At 35.4% G+C, this 22,067-nt stretch overlaps 1 protein-coding gene across 4 annotated transcripts in view; it reads left to right on the forward strand.

Moving 5' to 3' along the window:
• The window catches only part of PDS5B (PDS5 cohesin associated factor B), a 116,948-nt gene that overhangs the window by 54,761 nt on the left and 40,120 nt on the right, over positions 1 to 22,067 (forward strand). For all 4 annotated transcript variants that reach the window (XM_037376580.1, XM_037376578.1, XM_037376581.1 and 1 more), the window contains exons 11-22: positions 267 to 412; positions 1,328 to 1,479; positions 3,093 to 3,206; positions 4,521 to 4,602; positions 10,297 to 10,345; positions 11,839 to 11,978; positions 12,056 to 12,171; positions 13,913 to 14,018; positions 15,920 to 16,080; positions 16,704 to 16,827; positions 17,606 to 17,764; positions 18,581 to 18,649. In XM_037376580.1, the coding sequence (XP_037232477.1) occupies positions 267 to 412; positions 1,328 to 1,479; positions 3,093 to 3,206; positions 4,521 to 4,602; positions 10,297 to 10,345; positions 11,839 to 11,978; positions 12,056 to 12,171; positions 13,913 to 14,018; positions 15,920 to 16,080; positions 16,704 to 16,827; positions 17,606 to 17,764; positions 18,581 to 18,649 (1,418 nt within the window). The remainder of the gene's footprint in view (positions 1 to 266; positions 413 to 1,327; positions 1,480 to 3,092; positions 3,207 to 4,520; positions 4,603 to 10,296; positions 10,346 to 11,838; positions 11,979 to 12,055; positions 12,172 to 13,912; positions 14,019 to 15,919; positions 16,081 to 16,703; positions 16,828 to 17,605; positions 17,765 to 18,580; positions 18,650 to 22,067) is intronic.

Here is a 22,067-nt window from a genome sequence, read left to right on the forward strand (position 1 = left end):
AAATAAAAATGTAAACCCGTAACTCTTTATTTCCATTTTCTTATTTCTTATAAGACCAGAAATACAAATATTTGATACTCTAGGCAAATATCAAGTTCTACTGATTGATTACTTTTCAGTTAAAGAATACTATTTGTTTCTTACTGTTAATGCTCAAAACAGTAGAGAATCATGCTTTCTGCCTCTGTCATTTGGGTATGTCTAGGGAAAGAAAAGTAGCTGAAGTTGTATACTTACAATGAAATAATCATTTTGTTTTTTTCCAGAGTATCTTAAAGTAAGGTCACATGACCCTGAAGAGGCCATAAGGCATGATGTTATAGTATCCATAGTTACTGCTGCTAAAAAAGATCTTTTGCTTGTCAATGATCACCTGCTTAATTTTGTCAGAGAACGAACACTGGACAAGCGGGTAAGATGTAATTAGTACTAATAATGGCTGTGAGTTGTATTTCTAGACTTTGATTCGGCTTTTTGAAAAGCAGTGCTTCTAAAAAATGCTGAACTATAATTTTAAAATGATGAATGAAACCCAATATAATGCAAAACATTTTGAAGCTGTCTATTTAATGAGGCATCTTTTGCCCCTGACTGAAATACCACATTTTTCATTGTGCTATATTTCTAAGATACTATGCTTAGGGTAAACCCCCCAAAAAAGGCTGAAGCACAACAGTGTTGTTCCAGTTGTCTCGTTCTAATAAAATTTCTAAGTAAAATGAGACCCTCATAAAACTAACATTTTAAAGAGATTTTGCAAGCAGGCTTCGTGATGTAGATTACTGATGAAAAGTGTTCCACCATCAGATGTAGCTAGTTTTATCTGCTTTTAATTAGGTCATTGGACAACTACAAATCAGTGTAGTAGCTTTCAAATTTTAATAGTCTTTAAATTTAGTTCAGCTATGTTTCATTACTTGGCAAAATTTATGAGGTTTGCTGCTTATGTTAAAGTGCGGTAAACAAGGCTGTTGATTGCAAATGTTTTAAAATTAACACTATCACCTAACTTTTTTTCATTTGGTGACATGCTTTCCCCTGTTGCAGCCATAATACAATCACAAATATTCAGTATAGACTGTGAGAAAGGTTGTTGGCTTAAATTTGTAAGAATTCTAAATTCAAGAGGCATACTTGCATTGTTGTTACTGATGGTGAAGGGTTTAGCTTAATAGATATGATGCAATATATGTCCTAATGAGAAAGTGTTGAACATAGAAATCAATTTAACTTTTCTGTAAATAAATAGTGTAGACTATGAAATTCTAAAGTCTTTCCAGTTTTGAGTTTTCAACTGCTAAACCGGGTACTATTACTTTTTCTGAAGTGGAGAGTGAGGAAGGAAGCTATGATGGGACTCGCACAGATATACAAGAAATACTCATTACAATCAGAAGCAGGAAAAGAAGCTGCAAAACAGATATCATGGATCAAAGATAAACTTCTGCACATATATTATCAAAACAGTATTGATGACCGGTAAGTCAGTCATGAAAGCTGGGTGATTCTGTGAATAAGTGTGGTAAGTTACTATGCAGATGTTTTGGGTTTTTTTATTTGTGCTTAAATACAGACAAGAAGGAGACTTGATAATCCTGTATTTTGTGATCCAGTATGTAATTTTATAACACTGCAGCCAAATGTTGTCCTGTGTTTCCTCTACTTTTTTTTTTGCCAAAAATTATTCTAATGGGTGAGATAGGTCAGAATGTTTCAAAATTTTAGCTGTACTTCACTGCTTCAATAAAGGAGGCTTTTGTTTATATTCCATACCTGGCTAATTTTTATGTTAAAATTCAGTAACTAAAATTGCTGTAACAATCTTGCTTTAGGTTTGCATGTTGTTCCTGTATGCTTTAAAGATCTAGTACAGGTAATGACAATGGTTAAGGCATCTCACTCTTCTGTACTATAATAGCCGTGAATTAGAGCCTTGTCCTGGGTTTGTCGTGAAAGCAGTGCCTCTGTCATACCAGCTATAGTATTGTATATGATTGTTTGTATTGAGAAATAGATAGTTGCTGATGAGGAACTAGTTTGGGAACTAGTTCACCTTGACTAATCAAGGGTGTCTTGGTGGCTTTGGATATGAGCCTTTGGCCTTATCAGATACAAGTGGCATTGCAAACTCCCACAAGTATTTTCAAAAACTCATGGCTTCAAAGGTTCATCTTCAAAACAAGCAATTATTTTGTGGTACCATGGAAGTAGACAGAACTGTTTGGATCTTAAGATCAAATCTTGCCTGCTCATGTTTTTCTTTAACTTCAGGATCTTTTTAAACTGGCTGGGTTTGGGGTTTGACCACAGGTAACTTATTATTTTTTTACCTATTTACTCCATTCTGTTAATGTTGACCTCAATTTGCAAAAGTCTTGGGACTTCGTTGCAACGTAGGCTTAGTTTTCCTTTTGGTTTTTCTTCTCGGTCTTTCCTAGGTAACTGGCAGACCCCAAACCACTCTCTTCCCCTGTTTCCAAATAAGGAGCTTCAGTGTTATAGCAGAAGCTTTTAATAATTCCCTTGTGAATGTACCCACTTTATTTTATTTTTTTTTTTTTTCAGAAGCAAAAGAAATGGGATAAACTCAGCCCTTGGGGAAGGGGTCAGGGAGGGGTGGAAGGAAGTCAACTTCTTCTGACTAGTACCTCAGTTCTATTTCTGAGCTTCATGATAATGTGTGATACAATCAATGTATTTCTTTTCTTATTTTAGGTCCGTTAATTAGGGTCAATTCATGAATGTACCCTGATACTAACCTGTTTTGAAATTCACTGATAGCATCTCTTTTGGGCTGATAATCAAGAGACATCCTTCTCTTAAAATCCTCTGCTTCCTGTCTAGATTGATACTGTCCTTAAATGTCCTACTGCCAACATTAATGTTACATCTTCCGTAATGATACATTTTTGTTTATTTATGCTGAATTATATTGGAAGATAAGTAACTTGACCTTTAAGTTTTTTAATAAACCCATCTTTATATGCAACAACTGATCTCTGGATTGGTCTAAGAATATTTGAATGAGTGTTTTAGTAATTCAAGACTGCTTTCTTCCGTTACAGTTTGAGTTTCTTAATCCTGTCTTTCAGATTGCTTGTTGAACGCATCTTTGCTCAGTACATGGTCCCTCACAACTTGGAAACAAACGAACGAATGAAATGTTTGTATTATCTTTATGCAACACTGGATTCAAATGCTGTTAAGTATGTGCTGGTTTTGACTTACAAAATTTTTAATGCAGATACGACTGTAAATTAGTTTCAAATTGTTATGAGTAGCCTAAGCCAGTGGATGAAAGTAGTTTACAAACTATCAGAAAATAGACTGTAGCAATAATACCTATTTTTCAAGTGGGATTTTGGAAAACAAAAACACAAACCCAAAACTAATAGGGTGTTGTCTAACAAGGTGTGGTACCTTTTGACCATAAACAGCTAAAAAAAGTAGCGTCAAAGATCTGGAAAAAAGCTTGAGTGCATGTCAGTCCTCTTATTTCTGAAAAGAGATAGCACAGATAGTAGCATTCACTAGCCCTAGATCGTATCTGACGAATTCTCAATTAATAATTCCTTGTTGTAGTAGCTGGGATGACTTCAGAGTGGGAAGGAATTAACTGTTTGTCTTTCCTCCTTCAGTATGCATTTTACTTGTTACGTGCCTTCTCCGGCTTGAAATGGGTACATACACATGAATCTGACTGTTTTTGCTGCTGTAATATTCACGATTTGACTGAATTGAGTTGATTTTACTTTGTTTTTCGTTTAGTAGTACTCAGTCACTTGAAAATGTGGGGGGGAGGGGTTCTTGTGAGGGAGACTAGTAACAAACTAAAATTAAGAGTAGTATATTAATAAACAGTTACTATTCTAGTAATTTTTAGTATAAGCTAAAAAAAAAAATAATTCAAAGTGGATTCCTTTCAGCACTTATTTCAGGCAACAAATAACTTCAGAATTCTACAGTTCTGTGGATTCTAGATTTTTTTTAAATGAAGCTGTGATTTTATTTATATGGCTTATTTTTCTTGGAAAATGATTTTTCAATCGTGTTGAATAGCTCTAATGCATCTCTTACAAGTCTAATCATGTCCACTTTTCACAATTTATTCATCTACTAGCTGCTTTCTGCATGCAAGAAAAACATTGTTTTGATGATAAAAATCTTAAACATCTGCTTTAGCCCGCTGCTTGGAATGTTTTTAGAAGAGTGATTTCAGGCTTGTACAAATGAGTTCTTTATGGGCCAGACATCAGTTACTTCCTACTTTCTTTTAAAGGCAGTTTAGTTAAGCATCTGAAATTAAATGCTTCAAAATCTCACTTTGTTCCACTCTGATATGACTAATTAAAATTTCTGTATCGTGCTACTAGGAAACATTTAGCCTTTGCTCACACAGCAATGAAAGTTCAGGGGATGACCACATTTCTGAGTCTGAAGTTGAAAAAAATGTAAAAGCTCTTATTGGACAGCTGTGTATTTGAATAAATTATTTTGATTTTTTTTTAAATTTTTTTTAGAGCATTGAATGAAATGTGGAAGTGTCAAAATCTGCTGCGACATCAAGTAAAGGATTTAGTTGACCTAATAAAACAACCCAAAGTGAGTTCAGTTTATCTTTATCTCACAGTGAATATGCAGTTTTACTTGATATGATGTGTTTTAATTCCATTTCTTTGAGTATCAAGCTTATTTTTAATGACAGATAGAAAATACTGTTAAAGTTAACTGATACTCTGTTAGACTGCATTTGCAGTAGGAAATGTGTATGCATTTTGTTAGTAAAATTGAAGAGAACGAGGTGTTACAGAAATTTTAGAAGGATTTTGCCAGTCATTTGGTACTAAAATACTGCTCCCAGTGTTTGAATTGCATCTTGCTAGGATTGTTCTGGCTCTTGAAAAAGGGAAAAATCAGCACATTATTTTTTACTGCCAAATCAAGTAGTTGTGAAAAAGTACCTATGCACCCTAAGTTCTTATCTTATGTATGATTAATAACATTCAGTAAATCGCAGTATTTTTACCCTAGCAGGCTACTTGTTTCTCTTCCCTCTTGGAAACTTACTAAAAGTTGTGGTTTTGGAGATACCAGACTACAATTGAGTTTTTGTTTACAGATTTGCTCAGAAGGAAAAAATAAACATTTATTGAGTGTTTGAGATATTATCATAAAATAAAATTCAGATTTATTTTATTTTTATATATGTACATACTCATGTTTGGGTGGGGAAAAGATCATAAGATGAAATTCTGGCTATAATATGGAATGTGATTAGAACTTTAAACTCTTTGCATTAAAGTCATCTGGTTCTTTTTTAAACAGGAATTATATGTAAAGTGTTGCTATGCTCACAGTCGTATATGTGTGTGTGTGATTTTTATTTGCTATGTGTGTATATACTTGTATACCACAGTAAATTTGATAAAGTTTTGTCTGAATTACCCATTTGCTGGAGTTACCTGAACCAGAAAGAGTGGGTAACTGTGTGGTTGGATTACCTGATGTATTTGCTGAGAAATGCTACTGTTTTTCAGACAGAGAGGAGACTTACCAAGTCAAAATTAATCCCTTACTGTTTCAGTCCTGATTGCAGGTGACATTCATAATTTTGATTTAGGGCATTTAAAACATGCTGTAATGTTGTATTAAATGCTAAGTGCCGTAATTGCTGGTACAGTACTTCATTGTGCCTTGGAGACTGGGTTGAAATATTTTTTTATATACTGTTTTATAGTCTTTGGTGTAGTTTAAATACACTTACGCACTTAAAACCCGAGTTAGGTCCTTTATATTTTCTGTATTTAAGTTGAAAGTGAAATTTCAATTTTTGTTTTCAGGGAAATGTAATGAAACTTCTTTTGTCAATTGTACAATATCAATGGATATGGAATTAAATATGTAGGTTTTGATAAATGTCAGCATTTGCATTCAAAACAGTGTATGCTACTGACGCGTTTGCATTTGTCTGTGTGGCTTTCATCCTATTTTTCACTATTGAGTGCTAATCCTCTACACTTAAATGTTACTCTTTTGAGTAAGAGGACTACATGGGAGAACTTAGGAGGCTTGTGATGGAGATGCTGTTCTGGGTAACAATCATTTTGAGTCAGGGAATTTTAATGAATTTAGTTTATTGTCAGTTAACATAGACTTCTAATTATTCTGGTATTGAGAAATAAAAGCAAACAAATAAACACTTAGAGAACAGCCTTTGGCTTCCCTCTGGATGCCTCTCACCACATGCTGTGCTTGGCGCCTTCAGTGAGGCGATGGCAGCACAGGAGGTGGGGTTCAAGGCATGGTGGTTCCTTTCCTTTTGCTGCTCCTTGTTTCTTACTCACTGCTGCAGTGTGGGTTCCTCTGCCAGCCACAGTCCCTTGAGAGTCACACTTTCCCTGGTGTCTTCCTCTTTTAAATATTTTTCTCAGAAGCACAGTGGGCTCCTCTGGTCAAAGTTTTGGTGGTTGGTGGGCTGGTTTGGTGGTTGCAGAGCTAGCTGAAAGCAACTTTGGCTGGCACAGGGCAGCCCTTGACCTCTTCTGCACAGGTCACCCTGGCAGGCCTTGGCTACCCCAGACCCTGCCCATTATGCCCAATGCAAATGCTTGGCTGTTCTTAAGTCTTATTTCTGTGATGCTCCTTGTATGGTTTATTTGGGGTTTTACCCCCAAACTGGTAATTAATTCATATGATTAAATCATTGTGTTTAGGATGAGTGCATTTTCATAACCAAACTGAAGGGACGTACAGTCCAAGACAGTAATAATCTTGAGACAAGTAGCCATTCAGGGCTGTAGAAACTTTGTTTTCTTTCATGAAACAAAACTGAAACGAACTAGTAACCTTTTAGAATTAGAATATGACTTGGTGTCACCATATATACTTTCTCACTTCAGTTTAATTTCTCCACTTAATCATTATAGCTTAATTGTTGATCGATTCTCCTGTAGATGTTATTAGATGTTATCCCTGTAGCAAGCATAGGCATTGTGAGAACTCTGAGATGAGGAGGAACAGGACAAGAAGCAGAGTAGAGAAGTTGCCACAGGGAAGCTTTTGTTAGGTACTAAGGAAAAAAAAAAATTGCAGTAAGGTTTATCAATTAGGGGAACAGGTAGCCCAGAGAGGTTGTGAAGTCTTCATCATTAAAAATGCATCTAGATGAGACCTGGAGCAAAAAGTGATCTAAGTTGGCCCCGCTTTGAGTAGGCAGTTCAACCAGGTGACCTACAGTTGTTGCTTCCAACCTAGATTATTCTGTATAAATCCTTGAACTTTTCCAGTCTGCTGGTTTTTTTCCTCTTAGAAAATCTTTTTGCTGTTTAGTGAGACTCTTCAGGCATTCTCCTTTTTTCCCCCTTCAGGCTCTTCCTGGTGTAAGCACTGTTTAGAAGAGTGAAAACGTTTAAGAACTTTATATTTCTGCCCATCATAATTTCTCCTAATCTGAGACAGAACAGACTTCAAACTTGCCTTTAGGATGAGTTACTTTTCTGAAGAGCAAAAACCATAAATCACAGCTCCTCTTGTTTTCTTTTGCAGCAATGGTATACAGTTAAATAAAATACATAAAATTGCTTGTTCACATGTAGGAAAGTGGGTAACTGCTGGTTTGTCTGTATTAAAATACAAGCTTCATTTGCTGCAGGTGCTTCCATATCATGAATGTAAGATAATGTACTTAAAGTGCCACAGTAGATCTAGAAAAATAAATCTTTCTTGATCATCTTAAATCTGTTGTTATTCGGTGAAGTTATACTACTAGAAGCTAAAAGAATACTTCTAAGTCAGGTTATTTCATGTTTTGCTTGAATGATTTGTAGTTTACTCAACGTAAGGTCTGTTTTAATGGGAACTTTAGCTAATACTCAAAGAGTTAACCAGTATTGGAAGACCAAACCAGTCAGAACTAAAGAAACTTCACAGTACAGTTTTGGTATTTTCCTTATGAGTTGCAAGAGGTGTGAATATGGAGATTCTGTATCTGCTGACATCATTATTTGAAAGCTGTAAACCAGATTTTGTTTCTGTTTTTTTTTGTCATTTCTTGTCTGAACATACTTGCTCAGCTGTGAAAGCCAAAAGCCCCCAGAATGGTAGCATTTTTCGAACACTAAAAAGCAATGGCAAGTTCTGCAGAAGTACTTAATGGGAATTTTGTGCCAAGTAGCCATGTCCCAAGACAGAAAGGATGTCCACTAAAAATATTGCTTGTCTTAATCTCGTGCTGTGTTTTTGTTATACTCTAATCTTTCTGAGGTTCTCAAACATCGCCAGATTTCCCACAAATTTGCTAATTAATTTCCTTTTTTCCTTAAAAAACCTGTGTGAATACATTAGAACTCAAAATCCTATTTTCTTTCATTGTACTTAATCAACTGCAGCACAGAAATTTACTCTTGACAAGTTGAAGGATACTCCTCCTGGAAATAGACACTTCCCTGAGCTTACTGTAATGAATTGTAATTTTGATATCTCTAAAGCTTGATATGGCTTGTGTGAACCTTATTTGAGATCTATATGCAGATTTCACTAATGAAATGCAAATAAATGAGATGTGCCCGAACAAGACTTTAACCTCTGTCTTCAAGTTTTTATAAGAAAACGTTAGTGTCTACCTCGTAGCATTTTTTTCCTGATATAAACCTGATGACAAGGCCTACTGTAGGTCTGTCTTCATTTGCCTCATGTTGAGTCTTTTGGTAGGAAGAGTTCTTTTTTGGAGGTGAGCCTCCTTTCTGAGCTTGATATTTTCTTGTTTGTAATTTTTAGGCTTGTCCGCTGTCACTTTTGTCTGTCACAAAGGGAGTTCTATAAAAGACAGTTCTAGCAGTGGTTGTGGCTGAACACTGTTCTTGAATTTGAATACTTTTCAATGGAAGCTTATTAAGTGTGGTTGTGTTCCTATTTAAATATTTTCTCAGAAGAATATAATTTGATCATTGTAGCCCATAATTGATACTATTTCCATGTATTTGGGAAGTTTTGCAGACTTTGTAAGTTACGTCACTGAAATTGATCTGTCTTTAGTCACTTGGCAAAAGAGCAGTTTCCTTCATGGTTTGGAAGCTGGTGGGTCTATATGCTTTTGACAACATTGCTGTAAGCTTGAATTTTCTTTTGGGTTCCCATTTTCATTTTACTTATGAAGATTTCAGAGTTGTTTAACAGCACTTAATAGATGTTATGCAATGAAAGATTTCTTTTTTTTCTTTCTCATTTTGTCCACCTTAGAACACTTTTCTGAAGATGATTAAGGTGTTATCTTCACTGTATGGTTAAGGATTCCCTCTGTAATTTTTACTCATAATTCCTTAATATTTCAAACTTAAGTGTAACTCCATAAAGCATCCGAGTCTGTAAATATTGTGGATTACAGCTAAAAGTGGAGGAAAAGTGTCTTGGGAAGTAGTTTTTCTAAGTAGTAGGTGATAACATTGTAGAGACATATGCTTATTTGTTAGAAATACAGACTTATAAAGAAAACATACTTGCTATGTAGTTTTGCCTGGCTGTGAAATTTGTTGGGTTTTGGTTTTTTCTTCTTCCATTTACTTAGTGCCAGAATTAACACTTAAGGTGGACTTTACACACGGAATTTGAAACCCCATATCAGAATTACTGACAAAGGAAAATAAATGACATAGCCTGTTTTGTGTAATTTACTTCGCTTGTAAGGTGCTGTTGGATGATGACAACAGCCCAACAGTCTCACTGAAATCTAAGCTTCCCAGATATCCTGAAATGCCTTTATGTTCTCATTTTTTCTGTTGTTGTCATGGTCCCTGTTTGTTACTTTCACAATCGCACTGCTATTGTGTACCTTCCATATTCAGCTGAACAGAGATAGCACTATTGACTTGATCCTTTCCTTACAATAAGGTAGGAACTACTACTGAGACTATTTAGAATCAATACCTGAACAAGAAGATTAATTTCATGCTTGCTGTTTGTTTTATATTTAAAAATAAAGAAGCTTTAGATGGAAAACAGTTACAGAAATAACCCATTATTGCTGTTCATCAGTTATATAGAAGACAGAAAAGTAATAAAAATATTTTATGTAAGTGTATGTGAGACGGTGATACTGTAGGCATAATCTACCTTTTACTTCCTGTAACTGTCTAGTGTTAACTTTGCAGTGGTGGTTTTGACTTCTGACATGCTGCTGTGTTAGCAAAATGGGTGCTGACTTGTTGATAATGCATAATGGAATTTTGCTCAGTCAGTATTTAGGTGGAAATACATAATGTGGAATCATTATTTAATTCATTTTTCTTTTTTGACTTGCAGACAGATGCCAGCAGTAAAGCTATATTCTCAAAAGTGATGGTTATAACAAGTAAGTCAGTTGAAGTATTTACACTGTCTTAAAAACTATTGTTGAACTATATTACTTTATAAAGTGTTTAAATTAAGCTTTAAAATTATTTGAGATAAGCTTATAAAAAGTTTTGTAATAGGTAACATTTAAAACAAATCATGATAAAGCATATGGTAAACATCATGTTTAAGGACTTAAGACAACTGTAGGCGGAACTGCTTCCTTACTGTAAAAAGTCTCCAGTCACGAAGCTTATCACATGACATTTCAGCTACACGTCTTGTAGACTAATTGAAAATCTAGATCTAGGATGTTAGTGTCTGCTTTAATATTTATTATAGAATATATATTAACTAGGAGGTGTTAACTAACCCGCTAATAACTTACCTGTCTTTGAGGTGTTGGTATTGTAAGTGCTGCTGGGAGAATGTGCAAGAGCTTGGGTTTTAGTAGCAGGGAAGGCACTTCGGAAACTGAAGGACTTCTATGTAATCTGAACTCTCAGCAAACAAAAAGCTGCCAACCCCAAAGCAACGCTTCTTGTTCCATCGAGCCCACCGTGCCAATAGTATTAAACCCAGTGATCAGGTTTACAGTGAACTTGCTTCACAATTCTGAAATTTTGTTTTTAAATCAACCTTTTATTGTTGGTTTTTTAAATTGCCAACTGTTCTGGCACAAAAAGGTACTACTTAAGGCTGTGTATGTTTTTGAAAAAATGTGGAGGAAAAGCTGAATCTTGCTGCTTCATTGGCAATGTTCCAAATGCTTTTTTCTCTTGTTTATGATATAAAATTTGATCAGTTTGTAATTTTTCTGATTCTTTTAGTTCTGTGTCACCTTATTAAAAATAATTAGTACAGTAAAACAAATACTTAGTAGAACCTGTTTTGAACTGTCCTATTCAGTTTTCTGCACCAACTTTGCTTAACGTCAGCTGTACCAAAACCATGAAACATCTTAAGTAGGATATTAATACTTTGCCAATAAATTGTCTTGCTGAAATATAAAATGTAAAAATGAAAGTAATATGTAGTTTAAGCAATGCATTTTAAAAGCTTTTTTAAAAATGTTGATAGCTGTTTTGAAGCTTATGTTTAGTGAAGGGGTAATTTAGCAAAAATCCCTTTTTGACATTTTTCACACTTGTCATATCAGGTGATCTATGTACAGAGTGTATTCTTTTGTGGAATATAGGCTTTGCGTTCTGCAGTCAACTTCAGCTGTTAATGTTACTAACAAGAACAGCTAGACTTGCTGAAAAATTAGTGTGAAGCGCAAGGAAAGCAAATAGCTGGGAGAGGTCTGTGGATACACAAATTTTTACAAGTTAGTGTCCTCCATAGATATGTCTGCACACGTTAAGGTGTTTTGTCATTTGGCCTTACCCTCAAACCCCCCTTCTTTGTTAACTTAAACACACATAGAAACCTTCTTGTTGTGACATTTCAAACTTGTGCAATTTACAATACTTATCAAAATAAATAGTGATTTCTTTTGCTTATTTAAAGGAAACCTTCCTGATCCAGGGAAAGCTCAAGATTTCATGAAAAAGTTCACACAAGTTCTAGAAGATGATGAAAAAATAAGAAGTCAGTTAGAAATGCTTGTTAGCCCAACATGTTCTTGCAAACAGGCTGAAGGATGTGTGGTAAGAATTGTTCTTCAAATATGTGAATATTTTTGGAACTGAATTGATTCTAAATCTAATTGAAACTTATATTGCAGAGGGAAATAACAAAGAAGTTGGGCAATCCAAAACAACCAACAAATCCTTTCCTGGAAATGATAAAGTTTCTTCTTGAGAGAATTGCTCCTGTGCACATTGATACTGAATCCATCAGGTATTTTTGTGTGTTACTGGCTGTAGATCACAGGGTTTGAAATCAGGCTTTCTTATTTTGCCTTTAAGCACAAGCAGTAATGGATTGGGTGGGTGTGGTGTAAGGCCTGGTGACCTGCAGTATTTTCGTCTGTTTCCCCTTGCTTAGAGGTTTTTGTGTCCTTGTTCAGAATGTAGCCACAGAAACAATTGATTTGTCATTCAGCACAGCCAGGACAACCTGTCAGTAAAAGTACGTCTGTTGCTGATGGGCAAAGTTCTGTTTGTGACTGATGTACTTTAAAAGAAATTTCTGTCCATGGCTCTTCACTGAAGCTTTCCACCCAGAATATTAGCTCATAGTGACATAAACAGTAATTCAGCTGAGGAAGTAAAGGTTATGGTGATGATCAAGACTTTAAGGAAGAGTAAGCCAGTGAGGTTGCGGGGGAGGGGAAGCAATTGCTGAAATGATTATTTAGCAGCTGTATTTGAAACGTGTGGTCCCTTATTGGAGATGACTAGTTCTAAATGCTGATAAGTTCCTACCTGATAATTCAAACTATAGTAATTGACTTTTAAGTACTTGAACTTTTCGGTTTCTGCCTGTTATGTATGCAATGTAATGGAGCCATTGAGATTTCACTTAAAAATCTGTTTCTGTTCTTGAATTAGGTACAATTTGTAACTGGATTTCTAATTTAAATTTGAAAATACATTGTTCACATTCACAGAAGCAATATAAAATGTGTATCTAAAGTAATATTCGCATGTGGCACTAAGTTGTAATGTTTATTTCACATTCTGGCTACTGACTGACTACTGTACAGTATACAAGCAAAAAACAGTAGTGAAATGCACATAATCTTGCCACTGAATTTGTCTTCTCCCGTCTTTGTAAATTTCACTGAAATTCATCTTCATTTTTGAGACATACTCAAAAAAAGGACTTTTTTCCATAGATGGTCATTTTTGTCCAACTAAGGGCAGGAAAAAAAATATCTGTTGGAAGTCTGGGAGGTCTGAGTAGGCGGCTTCTCCTTTGGTTTTCTATCAGTTGGGGTGTTTTTATTTATTTTTGCTGGGGGTTTCCTTGGTTTTCGTTTGGGATAATTTTTTTTTTGTCTCTAAGTATCATTTACAGGATGTACTGAAGGAATATTGTGAGTATTGTTCAGTTCTTGATAGGGAAGCTGCCTACGCCACTCCAGAATAAGATCATTTGGATAATCACCATTTCCTTTCCCAGGGTACAGTGTAAGAAAAAACCAGGCATTACTGTCAAGGTGAAATATGCAGGAGAGACAGGTCTTTTATATTTTTCATCAACTCTTAGCACAGCTATTTAATGGTTTGTCTGGGATTTTTTTTTTCTTTCGGTTATAGGCTAAACATTGAAAACAGTTATTTTTCACCAATTATGAAGAATCCATAGTAGTTAGTAACCTCACCATAATTCTTTCCTGAATTTGTTGCTTGCAGTGCTCAAATTGTCTTCTTATTTTGGGCATCCTTCTGGAGTAATTTGTATACACTTCTTAATGCAGGATAGATAAACATTCTTGAACTTAATGCTTCATAAGCTTTGTTTCAGATAGGAGATGAGGGCAGCCATATTCTGAATGTAGTTGACACATTTTACAACAAGCTTATGTTTTATCTTTTAAATAAATTCCTTTAAGATTTTATCTTAAACTTACAAAAACAGTCATACAGGGTGGAACTGCGGTAAATACAAAGCCATGTTTTGTTTTCCTCTTCAGTGCCCTTATCAAGCAAGTAAACAAGTCTATAGATGGAACAGCTGATGATGAAGATGAGGGTGTACCTACTGACCAGGCAATCAGAGCAGGTCTTGAATTGCTTAAGGCAAGTATACTCCTGGTGGTCAGTGAGCATGTGAAACTCTCTGAAGCAACTTTGTTAAAATAAACTTGTAATTAGCACTCAATATCTTTAGTCATAAGCATGAGGTGGCTATCTGGAAGAATACTGGTTTGCTGTTTGTTCTCTATGATCATCTTACGTGGCACATAAGTAAGGTTATTTTAGAAATCATTTAGAAGTTTTTCTGGTAGTCAGAAGTAGTTGAATATGTGACACCAGTAGCTGAGCTTAGTTTATTGGAGTGTGAATTTAGTGGCTTGTGACTATGGTTACAGCACTTCTGGAACTGTACTTGTGTATCAGTATAATACTGTGTCTCCTCTGAGTTCCTCATAAATTGGGATCTTACCTGTTTCAACTATGTGTAATCTTTGAGACTCAGTTAACATAGCAAACCCATCAAGATGCATTCCTGGAAACACTGTACAAAATTTCTTACTCTGTCCTCCATTTTTCGTAGGAGGAAAAGGGCTGATTACTGTGTTATTTACAAATACTGTTAAAAGCGTGAAACTTTTTAAATGCAACTACACAGGGCTTTTTGTTTCACTTAGTCTCTCTCAAAGACTTCATCCTAGAAGTGCTATGCAGCGTCAGCTTTGCCTGTACTTGCACAGGAAGGTGCTTGTGCCATAGTGCCACCTCAGTTATGTGAGTGTTGGGGGCAGTCCGGCTGTGGGTTGACTTTCAGAGGCCTCAAAATCTAAAGGACTCCCATACTGAAGTTTTCGGAGTATCTTAGATCAACTGAAGCCTAATAGATTCATCTGATAGCATGTGACTCTTTAGCCAGATATGCACGTTTAGTTAAATGTACAAAAAGCCAGTAGCATAAAAATTAATCTGAGTAAGAATGAATCATGTCATGGAGGACTATATATGTCAAAGGTGGTTTCCAGGTCAGTACTTACTTATTGATATGAACTGGCATGACACATTTAAGTAAGAGAAGTAAGGTTGCCCTGTAGAAAGTGATTTGTACATCGTGAGAAGAATTCGAAAGAACAAATGTAGGAGTCCAGGGAAGGGAATGCCATACAATAATTGGGGAGGAAGGTAACTTGGTGAAAATAGAAAGCTGCATGTGAAGAAGCTCCTAGATTTTGAGGATTATTTCTTTGCCACCAGTCAAAGTATGATATGGAAAGAGGCTAATAATTAACAGCCACTTAAAAATCAAGGCAAATTTTCAGGGAGGATCAAATAAGGATTTTTTATGATTTTTTTTCCCTTAACATGGAAGGACTGTTATACTTGAAAACAGAGTCCAAGAATCTGAAGGAGAGGTACAGGACCTAGTAAGCTGCTGTGGAAAGCTTGAGGGACTAGAGACCATATTGGTATTACTGTTCTAGAGATAGGAACTTCACTTCGGAGTACAGCCAGTTGTTCCACTTGGCAAACAAGCATGAAGCCTGGGAGCACACAAGCTGGATTTCTTTTGGAGAAAGAAAATTATGAGTTGGGCTTCAGAAGTGCATTTATTTGAGTTCAGTCATTCTAGAAATACCCTGAAGTAAAACCCCTGAAATGTCAATATTACTTCTTTAGCATCAATTGTATTTCTCCTAAGGCCTGCTTCTGTTGTAACCCAGTACTTGCTAATTTAGATGTAGCCACTGAGAAGTGCATGTTTACAATCATAGGAGAAGAAATTGAGGCTGGAGAAGTAATTTAAAAGTGATGAGATCATGTATAAAGACAGAGGAGTTTAGGAGGTACTATTATAAAGTTGGAGAAACTGAAAATGTGGATCATGTGACAAGACCAGGCAGAGTATTATAAATATTCCAGTATGGCAGTGGAAAATTACTCTTGATGGAATGTTCTATATAAAAGGACCTTTAAAAAATATTAACATGGCTTTCCTCTTATTTTGGCAGGTACTTTCATTTACGCACCCTATCTCATTTCATTCAGCTGAAACTTTTGAATCTCTGCTGGCTTGCTTGAAAATGGATGATGAAAAAGTGGCAGAAGCTGCATTACAAATTTTCAAAAATACAGGAAGTAAAATTGAAGAAGACTTTCCTCATATACGATCGTAAGTTGTCTATCTTACTCTGTTTGAGCAGTTCTTTCCTATATGGGATTTTGGAAGTTCTCATTCTTCTTTTGGCATGCTATAGTATTATCTTGCATTCTTTAAGAAGAAAGTGTTATTTCAGGTAAAATAGGGAAGAGATTTTGAACGACTTTAAAATGCACAGCTTTTTGAAGAATAGAAGTGAAATGAATATATCCAAAGTAGTGACAGCTCACATGTCACTGATAGTACTATAATTTTTATCATTGCCTTTCAGTATTACTTATGCTTTTTTCCTAAATTAAATATATGGCAATGTAAAAACATTCTTTGCAGTTTAATGGGGATGTGTAGGTAAGAATATTTTCAAAAAGAGCGTTCAATAACTTGTACAGATAAAATGTTTTTTTACCACATAATATTTTATCAACAAAAACGAGGGGCTTTTTACTTGCAGTCCATGTAAATAACCTTTTTCTTGTTCTTTCTTTCTTTCTTTTAAAGAAATTTTCTAAACAAGGACAATTAGCACGTTGCAGAGGTGTTGTGTTCTTTATATGTATATTTATATATTTTTTAGCTTGATATTTTGGAAGATTTTCAATTTGTGAAAAGGTACTTACCTTTTTGTTTTTTTTAAGTGCTTTGCTTCCAGTGTTGCATCATAAAGCTAAAAAGGGACCCCCTCGTCAAGCCAAGTATGCTATTCACTGCATCCACGCAATATTTTCCAGCAAAGAAACGCAGTTTGCACAAATATTTGAGGTACAATTAAAATATTTAAGTTAGTTTTAATTAGTCTTTTACATTGCATATGTAAACTAAGAGATGTAGTGGCAATTTATATGGGAAGTTGTATCAAATTTAGAAAAGGTATTTTTCCCCTTTTGTTCTCATACAGCTTGGCCTGAAGAATAGTAGCGGAGGGTGGTTTTGTATCCCATGATCCATCATGTTTAAGGTTATGTATTTTAACAGACGATGGAATAACACAAAGTGTTGGACTGTGTGCTAGAACCATAAACTATTTGTTGAAAGAGGAACCATATACTACTCCTCATCTTTGGGACTGGCCTGGAGTATTCAAATGGTTACAGAAATCATGCAAAACTAAATTATGATAGAGGCTACTTAAATAGATTTTATAGTTATAAGTGCAAATGTACTTTTTAATTAGTACCCATCAGCCTTTTATTTTGAAGGCTGAATCAGAGTCCATTATTGAAATTGCCATCTTGAGATGTAGTATGCACACTTCAACAAGGAAATGTGCTTTTTAACCCATTGTTTCATAAATGAGCTTGAGCTGCCACTTCTTGAACTACGCAGATGTGATAAACATTTTGTCTGTCGTCTTGGTTTTTCTTTTAATTTGTGGGAGACTTGCCAAGTTGGTGAATGTGTCTTTAAATGATTAATAGTTCTTTTAAAACTATTTCTGAAATAGACATGGACAACATTGTACAGAACTTTCACACACACACACACCTCTCAATAGATACTAATATATCAGTAATACCTGAATTTGTTGCCTTTTTTCTAGCCACTGCATAAAAGTCTGGATCCAAGCAATTTTGAGCATCTCATTACACCGTTGGTTACTATTGGCCATATAGCCATGCTAGCACCTGATCAGTTTGCTGCCCCTTTGAAATCTTTGGTTGCCACTTTTATTGTTAAAGATTTGCTAATGAATGATAGGGTAAGTATTTTTAAAACCTCATATTAAGATTCTGCTACTCCTGTAGTATGATAATCAGCAAGTACTTGTGGAAATTTTGTAGCTTGTTGGTTCTACTTTTTGTATAGGGTTGTCTTTCGATTTCTGTATGTACTGTTGGACTCAATTGAAAAAACACAGTACAAGAATAGAAATTAGTACTAATTTGGTAGTCTTTACAAAAGCAACAAACGATATAGCACAACATTTGATCACTCATGATTTGACTTTTGTTAAAAATGAGAAAATTGGTATTGACTTTGCTTGCCTTGAGCAAGCAAGTTGTGATTTTCATTGTTGTTTTGGGGTTGATTGAGGTGGGTGTTTTTGGAAGTATAGCATGTTTGAAACTGAAGTACACTGTTTAAATGGAAGACTGAATTTTAATTTTTCCAATACTTCTGTATTGATAATGATTATAAAGTGAAAAAAAGAACTTGTGCATTGTCAGCCATTGTTTAGGGAAAGATTAACTGGCTAAAACTGTGCTTCCAATCTACTGGATATGGAAACTGGAAATCATTTTCAAAGCAATGGCTATTACACTCTAAAGCAACAGTTTTCAGGAACAACAACAAAAACCCAAACCCTTTACTACTGCTAAATTTGCTGATACTTCAATAGCGAGGCAAGAGCAGTATCTCACTTCTGTAATCGTTACTTCTATAAAATACAGAAGGCATAAAGCTAACCAGTGAGTACTGCTGTATTGTCTTCAGAAGCAAACAAGGAAGAGGAGAATACAGCAGGTTTCACTGAAGTGTAACAGTAGTAAAACAAAATTAACATTTGGTTTAGCTTCCAGGGAAAAAGACAACAAAACTTTGGGTGCCAGATGAAGAAGTGTCTCCTGAAACACTTGTTAAAGTAAGTAGCACTTACTGTATTTTCCTGTGATTGTGTTTATATTACTTAATCTAAGGAAGTTAAATATCTGGATTCCTAAAGCTGTCAACTGCTTCTCTGTTTCTTTGTCACCTTTCTTATCAGAATACACATTTTTGGATGGCCAGAAGAAAATAATTTGCTTTTGGGAGCATCTGCTTTTTTTGTGTTTTTTGTGTTGGGTGGTTGGGGGTTTTTTTTTAGGTTTTTGTTTGTTTGTTTTTGGGGTTTTTTTGTTTGTTTTTTAAATAAACTGATATATACACTTCATTGAATTTTTATTGTAGCTTTTTGTAGGCTTAGTTTTGGTGTGCAACACTTAAGTAGTCCAGATACCACAGTTAAAGCAAAATTTTTTTTCCTTCCTGTTTAACACAGGAGCTAATACAACAAAGACTTTGTTTAAAGTCTTCCCTTTTTCTTTTGAATTTCTAGGACATACTAAGAAATTTTCAGTGCTGTTTTGGAATAAAATAAAAATTGGTTTTGTATTTGTCAGTTTCCTCAAAAGAGTAAATGTGTTACATTGCTTTTCTCTGTGTACAGTGTGTATAAGATAAAACCTGGATTTAAGGGGAGGGGAAAATGACTTTAAAATGGTGACCATATTGATGGAGTTTTTACTTCAAAATGTCATCTCAAGCTTGTTCTTTTTTAGAAGCAAATTTATTATTACATTTTTCTGGACTTGAATAGATACTTTCACTGAATTTTCCACTCAATCAGAAATAGACTTATACTGTGAAAAATATGTCCTGTGTCTGTATTTGTTTCTAAATGTCTTTTCTTTGGAACAGGGATAGATTATGATTTCACATTTTCTTTCAGAATTAGGAAGGTGCATGCACTTTGCAGTATGCTGTTTCTAAGTTAATTATAGCAGTCATTTACTTTCCAATGCCTTTTAAATAAAGCTGCTTTGATGGTTTTAAAAAGTACTTTGCCTTCTCTATTGAAGTTGTTAAACTCTTTGTAGGATACCTCCTCCTCTGCTGTTTTAGTAAGTACTTTGGTTTCCAGCTTGATACAGAACTCGTTACTGGAAATGCTCGGATGTGTTTTGAGTTGATTTGTTAGCTTTCTATTGTTTGACTACCACAAGGATATTTTCCATGTTTGTGCAATTCCATAGTTATACAGTACACTCCAAAAACTGTTAAAAGAATGAATGTTTTGATTTCATGAACTGCTAGTTTAAAGTAGAATGATTTCGCTTCAGTGATTATATATCTTGAAGTAGTAAATACTGGTTTTTCTTAATTTTTTAAATGATCCTTAAAGCTGTAATAAAAGCGCTAAACTACGCTTTTATGTTGATAAAATTTTTCATACAATTGGCTATTTGGAATGGAATTGGCTTATAGAAAATCTTAAGGCAATTTGAAGTTTAAGCTAAGCCTGAAAACTGTTAGAAACATTTATTGTCCAGTGAAAATTGATTTGCAAATTTAATTAGCATTTAGTACCACTGAGAAGCCTGTATTTAATGAACGCTTCAGGCCACACCAGTAGTTTATAAATGATTTCTCTATGACAGTGTATTTTTCTTCTCTCTGGTTTTAAAAGCCTCTCTCCCTTGTTAACATAACTGTGTACCTAATAGTGATCTTAAAACTAGCAAGTTTAAGTATGACAGGGGGAAGGACTGATGACGACCAAATTTTAGTATTGTCCAGCCTAACAGATATAGACTGATAACAGGCTAGCCTTGATTTTGGGTGCTAAACCTTAAATGAAATGATGTGTGTACAGAAATGTTGCAGTGCAGTCTTAAATATGAATTGGATTAGCCAGTATATGAGTTAGACTTGAATTTCTACACGTGGCATGTGAGTGCCTGCTCTAAAGCAGTAATCTCTCTTGACGGTGACTAGTACTAAATAATTCTGTATATACCATGCAGTGGATTGAGACTTAGTGGTAGCAGTGATAACTCGCTTCCTTTTGTGTACGCTGCAATATAAGACTTCTCACCCTTTTTCTCTGACTGTGCTTTAAGCGGGCATCGTTTCATTTTTCACTACTGCACAAACCTGCAGCATTTGTGGCTTTGAAAACCTCAAGCAGTAGAAAACTGAGCTAGCAGTTGCCATAATGTTGATGTAATAGGAAAACAGTGTTTCTAGGATCACTGTGTGGGGTGGGAGCTTATTGTACTACAGCAGAATCATGATGATAACCTCCAGATCAGAGAAAAAGGTTATAGATTTCTCTTGATTATTTTTAATTGTCAATCTTAATCTTAAAAATTAATACTTACTACTGACAGTTTATGTAAAGCTAGTCATTAATTACAGTTTTCTCATGTGACAAGACATCTGTCACATTGTAGTCACTATCTCAGAAAGAAATTATAAAGTCTTACCACTTTTGCTTGTATTTCAAGCACATGTAGTTCATGGTATGCTGCTAAGTCAAGTACAAAGCAGCCGTTTGTGGCCTTTGGTATGGTTCTGACCCACGTTGTATTTTGAATTTTTCGATCTTTTCACGTTATGTATAATAATTTTGAATCTTGGAAGAGAATTCTAGGCTCGTGGGACACAAATTGAAATGAGGTTCAGGCTGGTTGTGAGGAAAAAACCTGAGAACAGTCAGGTGATGGAACAGGTTGTGAGAGGTTGCAGGTTGCCAAGAGCGCCCATACAATCTCCATTCTCAGAGGCTTTCAACACCATAATGGGTACAACTGAGACCAACATGGTGTGACTTCATAGGTGACCTTCCTTTCAGTAAGAGATTGGACAGGAGACCTCCTGACAGCCATCCAACTGGGTTATCATTTGATAGTTATCCTATTTGGCTGCAAAAAAAAATTAAAATATGAGGGCAGTACAAACTCACATCATGTTTGTTTAACTCTTCAGGTAGCCGGAAGCAATGACTGGGGGTATTCTCATGCCCTGTAGTAATTTTATGGGAATGCTTAATTCTGAAGGGTTGCTGGAATGTTATCACATCATAACACCAGCAAAGAAACAGGGAATAGTGGGGTCAGAGGAGAATTCTGGAAGAGCTTGGATTAGGACTTGCTGTGTGGAAGGATGACTAGAATAGATTTGGACAGTAAAATTGGGGGAAGGGAATTGGTGGGGGGCGGGGTGGTGGTGGTGGTATTGAAATTGCTCAGGAGCTGACCAGAGATGTTGGAGCCCAGGATGGCATGTGGCTGTTCCCTGGCTGAGGATGTCATTTACTTGAGGACACATGGAGTTAGCATGTTTCCGTCCTCGCAACAAGTGGGAGGCACTAATGGGTACAGTACTGGTTAGGACATGAAGAAACTGAATTGGTAAGCTGTCAAAGGAGCTGCTGCTATTCGTAGTATTCATTTTATTATTGTTGTTATTGCTATTAAAATCTTCTGGTGGATACTTACTGCTGTTTCAGTGGAAGACCT

This window comes from Falco rusticolus, chromosome 2 (genome assembly GCF_015220075.1).
Source record: "Falco rusticolus isolate bFalRus1 chromosome 2, bFalRus1.pri, whole genome shotgun sequence".
In the NCBI taxonomy this organism is placed as follows: domain Eukaryota; kingdom Metazoa; phylum Chordata; class Aves; order Falconiformes; family Falconidae; genus Falco; species Falco rusticolus.